At 35.1% G+C, this 11,546-nt stretch overlaps 1 protein-coding gene across 1 annotated transcript in view; it reads right to left on the reverse strand.

The window, feature by feature from the left end:
• The window catches only part of LOC144443385 (calcium/calmodulin-dependent protein kinase type IV-like), a 28,294-nt gene extending 17,617 nt beyond the window's left edge, over window positions 1-10,677 (reverse strand). The window contains exon 1 of the mRNA XM_078132852.1: window positions 10,425-10,677. Coding sequence (XP_077988978.1) covers window positions 10,425-10,531 — 107 coding nt within the window. The 5' untranslated portion in view covers window positions 10,532-10,677. The remainder of the gene's footprint in view (window positions 1-10,424) is intronic.
• Window positions 10,678-11,546: the final 869 nt, after the last annotated feature.

Below are 11,546 nucleotides of genomic sequence, written 5' to 3' on the forward strand. Positions count from 1 at the left end.
GCAAAAATAAGCCTTTTAGCAAAAATGTCCGGATTTACAGTATCTTGTCAATAGAAATCAAAAGAAAGACCCATTATAATGTAAGCATTCCTAAGTAAATATGTGACAATTATGAAAAAAAAAAAAATTATATTTCACAAAATTAAAATCCTTAGGAACAGGGCTAAATTTCTATGGTGATACAATGTACATTGTAATATTGTCAGGTGTGTCTTGCAATACTATAAATAAACAGAAAGTAACTTAAATGCTAGTGCAGTGAATATACGAACAGACTCTATCACAGACAATATAGTGTACAATTGAGGTCAATTTTACCTGTCTCTCATATTAAGTTCGTGACAACAAAAGATGATATATACTGAACCACAATGTTAGTGTGTGTCAGCACTCTTTCAAATACCTTTCTTTTATTAGAAACCTACAAACCATTAGCAATAAAGGATCTTTGATATTTGCAGCTATTGTCAGCCACCTCTATCTAAATTAACATGTACATGTACCTTTTATAAGAGTCATCTAATATTGACAGACAGTCTCCAAAATATTGATTTTATTTTATGAGAATTGTGCATAGAAACCAAAGGTGTGCTTAGTAACCGAAGAGTTCTCTCCTCAGAGAGATACTGAAGAAATAATTACAAGACATTTATGCACTTGCCAATTTCCTCATTGCCATAGAAACGTGTTGCTGCAATAAATGTTTATGTTAGATCTCTGCATTTTTATTAGCATGCAAACTGATACAGCCAGTTGCAAGTTAATGTTTACAGACACTGTTTGATACAGATAGACCAATATCGCTAAAATTGTGTAGGTTTGGTGTTTCACTCACGGGACATTACGTTTTTGACACAAAGATAGACATATTTCAACTCTAGACTAACAATAACAGACACAATAAACACAGTAGGATCCTATGCCCAATCACATTGGAAACTGGTAAGCATTGCTATTCTTTCAAAGTGCAGTAAAAACAGGCTTCTAAAAACATTACACATGAGGAATGTGATTGCCACATGGAAAGAAGGACAGTCGGTGACCCCCACCAGGGGGAAGAAATCGACTTTAATTAATGATGATGATGTACTTGGTGATTTAATGGCTGGAATTGTTTATTTTCTAACTAATAATCAACATTTTAATTTTACTACTTCTACATCCCCACTGTGCACAGCACCAGTATGTAATTGTTTCTTTTGCATCAGAAGTTGTCTGAGGGTGTGTATTAAATGCCATGTTATATGTTGAGTGAAACATCAAGCCTACATCATTATAGCTGTAAGAAAATATACACGCTACTCTTTAAAATGGCAAGATTGAATGAATACAGTTTCTTGCTGACATTTTGTGTAAATGAAATGAACTAACCATGCCACCATGCAGACATCAAAACACAGACACACATACATGTCTGCGTCTAGTTGTTGAACAGTTTGTTTCATTTAGATAAAATGTAGCAAGAAATTACTATGTTGCAATCTTATAGCATGTGCAGTTTCTTATTAGTTTCTGCTTGGTTACATCAAACACAGCCAGTGAACACTAACCTGCAATGGGTTGTATACTACTAGTTTATATATTATTAATAGAAACCATACTTAGAATCTGCAGAATGGATTTACTATTAGAGACTTAAGTGCTCTTTACTCTAAGAGAGAAAGTAATTGGTAATGGTTAAATAATATATGTAATGGAGCTATTGCCGTGCAATTGTTTTCAAGACGCCAATGATTTATGAATACCTGGAAGGAGTTTATAAAAAAAAATCAAATACTGACAATCATGAACCTTCTACAATTACGGATTACTTATGAATAAAAATTGACAGTGATTAAAATTAATGTATCGTTGTTTGGAAATCAGATACATCGTACAAGAGTCCCATTTTGCCAAATACATTACACACACACACAATTTCATTAAATAACTAATTGAACGAATGGTTGTTAATTGAATTACTAATGATTGATAATGCACATGATTATTTGCATAATCATATAGCACTGCTATATAATTATGTAAAGTGCAGCACTTTATCATACTGTGCTTGAAGCACTGTATAATTATTAACCCTGGTACAGACCTGTAATAGCACGATGTCGCTAGCTGATACTTGGTTTGTACTTCCCAAATCTCCTAGGGAAGTTTAGTTGGGTAATTAACATCATTACCTGATCTCGACTCAAAAATTCAGGATGAAATTTAAGCAGCCCATTATTCAAAATTTTGTAAATTGTATTGATTTAAACTTGCACACAACAATTACAGTTTATCACTCAAGCTAGCTACTAACATTTGATTGTCAATCAATTGTTGATATTATTCCACTGAATATCGTCTTTAAAAACCTGTACAATCAACCAGCAGCACATTTATAGCGATCATGATATGGAAATCATTAAATGTCATTATTGCAAAAGGAAGACTGGTAGTGTGAAAAGTACAATAATGGCCATTTAACACCTGTGTCACTAAAGTCTATAATTATGAAAATAATGAAATAATTATCATTATTGTTTTTACAGTGAGGGTTTATCAATTTTGTCACCATTGTAGTGTGAGAACTGGGGTTTTAATTCATGAAGCCCCTTAACTGTAAAACTGATGGTTTGTCAATATTACCTAGATTGTAAAATTGTTACTTGTGATATGAGAGAGGTGGGGGTGTTATGAATAAATAGTAACTCATAGCATTGTCACTGTTGTCATAAGAAAGCTGGGCTTTTATGAATATGAAATTATGAAGTTCCTTTTGCCATAAAACTGAATGTTTGTAAATATTAAATATTAAATATTAAATATTAAATGGCAGAATTGTACTGTTGTGGTGTGAGAGCTGAGGTTTTATGAATGTGAAATTATGAAGTTCCTTTTGCCATCAAATGGAGGGTTTGTAAATATTAAATGGCAGAATTGTCACTGTTGTGGTGTGAGAGCTGAGGTTTTATGAATATGAAATTATAAGGACTATTTGCTGTAAAACTGAGGGTTTTATATCAGCATTAAGTTTTGGAATTGCCAATCTTTTGACAAGTAAGCTGGGGTTTATAAAAATATAAGAAATTACTAAGTCCTTATGTCTTTGAAAGTATGAAGTTCCTTTTGCTGTAAAACTGGGGGTTTATCAACATTAAATTGTGGCATTGCCAAGTAATTGGTAATAAAGCTGGGGTGTACAATATTGTGAAGCTCCCTGTGCTGTAACACTGAGGGTTTATAAATGTTAATTGTGGAAATGTCACTTTTGTGGTTAGAAAGCTGGGTGTTTATAGGTATGAACTTATGAATATGAAGTCATCACTGTAGCAGTAACAAATCAAATAATTTATTAAAGATAATGCAATTGTTTTGTCAGTTTAGTGGGGGGGGGGGAGATACTCACCAAATTTTCAGACGGGTGCGCGCCCAAGGTTCAAAACACATACCCATGTATAATAAAAAAACACAGACCCATTGTTAGGGATTTCTAGCCTCAATTATCTAGTCTATTACCTTTACTCTGATGCTGATGAACATGAAGATGCTTCCCATGTTATCAACCCTATGATTAGGTAATTTTATGGAAGAAAAGATGACCAATGTTCAGAGATTTTGTCATGAAAAAGTGATCCATTGGCCGGTAATATACATGTACCTATATACCTTTCTATGGAAGCCCCCCCCCCCCCCCCCCCCCCCACACACACACATAGTTTATAACAGGTATTCAATATGTAAAAACTACTTGAATGTTCGACAAGTTTCACACCTCAGTGGACATTTTCATGAAATTATGGACATGTCACTATACTAATACTGCTGTAAGAATAGGCTGTAAGTTCATGTCAATGAGATTCTGATACATAAAGAATGTTGTATCTAAGCATAGACCCTACACGTGTAGGGTCTATGATCAAAGCATATTTTTCTTTCATGAAACATATCTCAAGTGGGACTGCAGCTTTCCCTTACTGTCAAAGCCTCTATTGTACCTATGTATTCTATTGATTATAAATAACATCCGTGAGAAAGGCACTCGTACACTGACATCGCTGTGACCCTTTACATGTACACCTCTGTTTGTAGTACTAAGTACATGCAAAGGGACACTACTTCAATTGTTGCCTGAACTGAATAAACATGAGTTCCATTGATTCCCTATGTTTCTGTTTTCCATTCCAGCCGGAAGAAATACATTTATTTAAAGGAGAGAACTTCACAATGAGTGCACGTCAATAGTATAGCTGTCATGTTAATTTCACCTGGATTTGTATCGTAGGAAATGACGGTCACAGATATGAATCGCTTCATTGTGCAAGATTCAAACACTCAACTCAACTTCCAAGTTAGAGAAATCTGCATAAATTTGCTAAAAAAAATTGCCTGCTTCCTAGCGCCTGAAATCACACTTTGCCTAGTTTTAGCATTCAAATCAGAGAACATCTTAGAATCCACCTGCCAGTGCTGCATAGTGTATATTTAGTATTTGAGTATCCATATAGTATGGATAATTTTTAGTTTAAGTACAATTTTATATCTTTCTTCCTTGATGTGTGTTTAGTATGAATCCCAACATGATAGCTTGGTTTTCTTTGATTTTGGTGCATCCATTCTAATGCCCCTTTGAAAGTAGTGATTTACTAAGACTACTATAGCAATCAGTTTTGAGTAATTGTTACTTTGTTTCAGTTGTAGCTCTCTGAACGGCATCTCATTAACAAAACTGCTTTACATATTATAAGAAAAAAGGACCAGAATTCCATTCACTAAATACTGATCTTGGCAACACTAAGAATAACAAATATTGTATTTTTCTCTCAAATCAGGAGCAACTCAGTGCTGGGTAAGTATAATCATGGATCTATTATTGAGATAGCTCTGCAGATTGGAAATGTTTGTGGTTACTTAGTAGTTAGGTCATTCCATCAATGACAGTCAGTCTGATACAGGTTAATAGTCTAGAGTACAAGAAACCATGGATCTATTAGTAATTATCTCTCAATAACAGATCCATGAAGAAACTCAGTAAGACATTTAATTAGCTCAACAGAGCGTATGTAATTGTAACATATCTTGAGTAACAGAAAGTGGACTCAAACCACGTCTAATGGTTACAGTCTTTGAATGAAACTCAGCTGCAACATACATAGCTAAATTTATTCAGCTTTGGAGGGAGGGTTATTTAAGTATCAGATATCCAAATGCTTCACTGTACACTGTTCTCTCTCCATGGTGTTTTGTTAAAGGCCCACTTCAAATTAGAATTAAAATTTGGGTGTGAAAAACAGTTGTCTGGCAGAGCTAACAAGAGAATGAGCCTATGTAATCCTTTTGGCTTCACTGATAGCACTAATGATTAGTGTGATAGCCTATCTACACTCTTCAGCTATCCTAACTGATATTTTGAATTTTCACTACCGTTACTAGAACGGTAGCAAAAATTCAAAATGTCAGTTAGGATAGCAGAAGAGTGTAGTGTTAGTCATTCTCAAGTCTACTGTACAGGTATGCTATTAGACGTGTGATGACCTGGGAGTGAAAAAGCTCGCCATTCTATTACATCATGTATCACAGTCCCTCTATCACAGCGGGACTGTGCATGTATGTTTGATTGCAGCTGCAGCTTCTAATAATATGTTTGTTTTTGATCCTAAAATTCATACATCCATTTTTTGGTACCTTTTGAACTCAAGGCACCTGTTAATCTACCATAGTCTAATGCTATTCTTCATTGACTCTTTCAGATCCGATATTGGCATCCAGACTAGATCTACCTGGGTAGTATCATTTTACACAATCTCAGGGTGTATTTCAAACAGTGCTTCTTATCTTTCAAATTACCTCAATCTAGCATTAAAGACAATTTTGAAATTCTTTCAGTTGATTGCTTGAAATTATGATTCCAACATACTACTGATACATTTACATCCTGATAGCAGTAAAAAAAAGTTGACATGTTGATTTTGAGTTTGAGATAAGTAACTTAGTAAGGATATTTTGACCCCAAAGGTCATACATCCTGGTACCCTAAAAGATTGGCACCATCTGTTGATTTTGATATACCCAAACATGGATGGTATGACTGCAAAGGTCACACATCACTTTTTAAAACTGAAAACCACCTGTTGATTTTGACATGTCCAAATAAGGATGCTTTGACCCCAAAGGTCATTCATCCTGGTACCCAATATTAAAACCATCTGCTGATTTTGATTTGACCAGCTAATGAGAATATTTGACCCTAAAGGTCTTACATCCTGGTATCTTTAAAGTTGAAACCACCTGTTGATTTGAAGTAAGCCCAGCTACAATATGGTATCCTTGACCCAAATTACCCTCATGTACCTTTTTGTGAGAATTATCTATTGACTATAATATATTGTGACACAGATTACACAATTGCAAAAACGCTTTGACTTTATAGATTTTTGATATTGTCAAATAAGTAATCTGCAAAGGCACAGTTTCAAATACCCTGCTCGATTCAGTTGTGAGATACATTTAGATGCCTTGCCATAATCAGAAAAGAAGTGAAATCAAAAAAATTTGACATTTGAAAAAGTGACTTTTCATCATACCTATTTGATTTTGTCCTTCAAGCTAATACAAGCATACATTTTCTCTTTGTTTGGGACTTCTAATCATTCATGTATTAACCTTTTTGCTTTTTTCCTTTCAGAAAACTATATCTTCCTTTATACAAGTAAAAAAGACAAGATGTTCCCTATAATTGGAAATAAAGGTCAAAGTATCAACATCCAAGATGGAATCATTATTGTGACTGCAGCTACAACATACAATTGTGAGGGACTCTCAGAGATTACAGTAAACACTGCTTGATGAGAATATACAGAGAAACTGACCTCAAGAAGGAAAAAAAAACTAAGAAAACAGTCATATTAAATTTGTAAAGTAATTTACAAAGCAATACCTTCGTTAGACTATTTGAACTTTTGTAAAAACTATGTCTAAGAACAACAGAGACACAAAGTAGATTACACAGCAGGGTCTCAATTATACTAGTCTAGTCTGGATGCCAACATGGTTTCTAATTAAACTAGAGTGGCGGTCTAAATGGTAACGATACCGTATAGGAATTAGTCTACAATCATACCACATATGTCTATTTTCAAATTATAAGCTTTTGTAAAAATTATTTATAATTACATTTTGTATGAGAAAGAATGCTGCATACCTAAAAAAAAAAAAATACTGCCGTAGATGCTAAGAAAGTCATTAAATTCTCATGATGGAAATAAATTGAAACTAAATTCTCATGACATTTGGAAATGGATCAAAGTGTAATCACCCAGTGTAAAAATCTGTGGAAATTCAATCAAGAATATTTATGAAACAGCAGGGAGACCTTTGCTACCCCTTAGGGCAGTTTACTAGCTTTTCTACAAATACAATAAGGTTTCTGTTCTACAAGGGTGGGATTGTGTGTTTTTGGTTCAAGTATTGTATGTTGCCCCACATTTAATCACCAGTTTATGTCTGTGAGTCATCCACAGTACATGAAGAATGAATAACATCAAAGGAAAAGTGACACTTGTCAACTTCCATGATAGCTAGATATGCCAATAACTTAATATTCTTTAGTATACAAATTTTTTCATCAACTGGCATGGCCAAATTTCATTTTTTAAATGTCAAAATATGTGACACTCTAACTGATGAAAATTGCTAACTGCCAAAAAACCCCAACAATATATAATGTGTCCTTGGTTTCACAGAGTCGTCAGACCAATACTATTCTTCAAGTATTAAAATCCTTTTTTTTCCTTTTTCTTTTCTTGACAACTGTTCATGACAACAACATAATCGCTCGTTATTGACTTTAGCCTGAGAGTTTAACAGAAACATCAAAAAACTATCCTTTGTTATGGAACTGGCAATCAACAAGACTACTGCTTGTACACTTTACCTTTCTGTTTTTGTCTAGGACTGGTCAACACAAAACTGCTGATATACATAACAACTGTTTGTTTTTTGTCTAGGACTGGTAAGCAGCAAACTACTGATATAATTACACGATACCACTATGTTTTATTTGTCCAGAACTAGTAAACAACAACAACAACAACAGCAACAACAACAACAACAACACTGCTGTATACATAGTCTAGTTCTTATACAACACATTATGATTACTATGATCATCTCCACACACATATAGGGAAAATCATTATTCTAGCACAGAAATCTGTGCTACCCCCACTTGTCTAAGGGCAAATGATGCATATCAGTAGTAATCCATCACAAATTGACAGGCAGTTGCAATTGGTTAGTTTCATTAGACAATTGCTCATTAACTGAACTCCACCTCTCTAGTCTGAGTCTGAAACTAAAGTCACGTGGGGACTTGATAACGCCATCACATTTATATGAACACACTCGGTGGTAGCACAGATTTCTGTGCTAGAATAAGGACTTTCCCTATATGTGAGTGGAGATGATCTTAATGCATCATATAGGAACTAGACTACTGTATACAGTACTCTTTAACCTGTGTTTTCTTTACCTAGCACTCATAATTGACAAAACTACTGCTGTATACTATATAAACTATACCACCTAACATTATTAATTTTAAAATGAACATGTCTCGTTGAGAAAGATAGATAACGAATTACTCTGGGTCACACAGTGATATTACTGAAAGTTCAGTAGATTGTTATCTCTGCATTGAAATTGAAAACACAGTCATGTTACAGATAGTGGAATTTCTTTCATTGAGATTTGTATGGCAACCAGCTGATAATAGATACTACATTTTCATCTCGTTACACATTATATAGAGTATTGCTTATGCATTCATTGTCACTTTACATGCAAGCCCTGAGAATATATTTGTGTAAATCACTCCAGAGTTCACTCCAGGGTTTATGATTAAATGTAGTAAAACCCAAGACCATAAAATGCACTACTGACATCAAATAGTTATATCATGTATATTGGGTTGTATATGTTCCATGCATAGAGTTCTAAAGATCTAGGTAAATGAGAGTGAAGACAGAAAATAGTAGTAAATGAACAGAAGGAAATGAGGATGACAGAAAAAGTCAAATTGACATTAATTTGACATGTATAGATTTTCTGTGTATTAATCATTTTGTTAATTAGAATGCTCACAGTCCCTCTGTGATTAGGATATGCATTGAGGTGGATGGAAGTGTAACTATGTTAATTACCGGATATGCCAGGGGAAACCATAGATATTGTCTGTGGAGAAACTAATTAACAGGAAGAATGGGGAAAACTATTCCACCTAAAAAAACAGCTGTCTTTGGAGTACATACTAGTGTAGTATGTGTCAACTAACAATTAGTGAGCTTATGATTCATCTCGCAATCACTCTAGGTTGCATGTAGTAAACAGATGATTAACATGTTTAGATAAATAAGCCCCCCCCCCCCCCCCGATTAATCCCATATTTGGTCTTATTTTCCTGAAGTTAATCAACTATTCTCGAAATACCTCAGCACAATCTGTTGACTTTGCCAAGATTGTTTATTAAAAAAAAGCTTATGCACATGTAAGTAGACAGACATGAATTTAAAAAAAAGAAGAAGTGATGACGTGTTGTCTTTGGTTGATGGGCGATCATGCTAAGAAGGCTAAATGGTGAGCATGATAGCAAAGGTCAAGAGTGAAGTTAAGAAACTAGGCAAAATTATCACAGACAAGTAAAGGATAATTGAAGTATGACAATGTAGTGACTTGTTATAGTGGCTCCTGTGTAAAAAAACCCCTAAACAATTGCGTACCTTACCCAAAGGCATGTCACGTTTCCTTTCACTTTTGCATTTCTGTCCGAGTTTCAAATTGAGCGATGCCAGTTTTCTAAATACGCAAGTTGAAACTCTAACTGAACTTGTCGACAGTCGATATAATAATTGAGTTATTAATATACGAGAAATCTGGGAGGGTTATATTGTCGCGAAGGTTCAACCGCTAGGTAAGTGCATGGATTTATCTCCTCTAATACATCCATGGTAAATGCAATCGTGAGAACATGTTTGGTAATCATATTATCACTTGACGCTTGTTATCACTATCATATTAGCGCACGGTACATCTTCATCCGATCAACACATCCGTAATCAATAATAGCGTTCTATCTGTATTGTCCAATTTCTAACATGGTGAAACTATAACAGTAAACAACAAAGTCGAACCGTACAAACAACTTTTTGTCGTTCTAAGAAGCAATTGCAGTACCAATGCATTACGCCCCCTCGGTAACTCAAGTGATACGTGTATGCCCCGGGCGAGGTGTTCGGACGCCGTTGTGTTTCTTTAAAAAAAGAAGTCACGGTCAACAGCCTACAAGTATATTCTTGTAGATGTACGAATGATGTTCTTATTCCTGTAACCACGCAGGACGTACGTATAAGTTAGTGCGTTGTCGTTACATAGATAATCAGAGTTACACTCACCTTCCTAACTCTTTGCCGAGCTGGAAGTAGTCATCAAAAGAAGCGTCCTTCTGTGACTCCGCGATCCAAAAGTCGTGGACCGCTGACGGTGTCGTGCTAGCTGGCATCGTAACCACTTTCAACGTCGCCAAAGAGAAATGTTGAACGAGTTCCACAGACTACTGTAATACCAGCAAAAGAAGCTGTCAATAACAGAAGCAAACCGTTAAGTTGTGAAATCCAACGGTGACCAAGATATGGTGTGGGTTTGTTGTCAGTGTATTCACCTTAACGATGTGACGTCACGGTATTTGTTAACACATTACTCTGGGCATGCGCAGGTGTGTTATAAATCTTAATTTATGCAGGTAATGCCTGACAATCATACGTGTCCCGTCCAACGTTGATTATAAACTATGATAATTATTCGCTGTAAAGGCAGTGAAAAGTCGCGCCTTTGTTTCTATCTTCATCGTAATTCGCATGACTTCGCAGAGTGATGTTTGGTGAAGTGAATAACACGTGTTACTCACTCTGTCAAACTGAATCAAACAGGTGGTTGATCATAAAACCCTATGGGTTGACTGAATGTACGTGAATGATCAGTGTGCTGAGTGAGTGAGTGTGTGTAAAAGTGAAGAAAGAAACACATTACACATAAGACATGCTATAGCTATCCTTGCTACAGTTGTACGGGAAGAGAATGGAGTAATTAAATGCATAGTGTCAACTATCTAAAACTTTGAATGATCTTAACCATGAGTGAAAAAAAGATATTTAACATGAACCCTAGATTAACTTTCTATCTAAGGTGCAACGTTTTTCTAAATGATTATTAACGTGAATTTAAGATTGATTTACTCGGAAACGGGCTCTTATCACGCACAGAATTTCCAAGAAAAATCAATCGTAACTCGTAAACATCTTTAAAAAATCAATATTTATAAGACTTTAATGTTAATATTAGGTGGCTAACTATACCATTTACATGTCATACATTGCTTTCATTCTGTGGCGAGCATACGTCGACTCCTTTCCTCGATGGTGTTGTTGTTGTTGCTGCTGTTGTTGTTGTTGTTGATGATGATGATGATAATGATGATGATGGTGGTGGTACGGTGATGATGATGATGACGATGCATC

Source organism: Glandiceps talaboti, chromosome 12 (assembly GCF_964340395.1).
Source record: "Glandiceps talaboti chromosome 12, keGlaTala1.1, whole genome shotgun sequence".
Lineage (NCBI taxonomy): Eukaryota > Metazoa > Hemichordata > Enteropneusta > Spengelidae > Glandiceps > Glandiceps talaboti.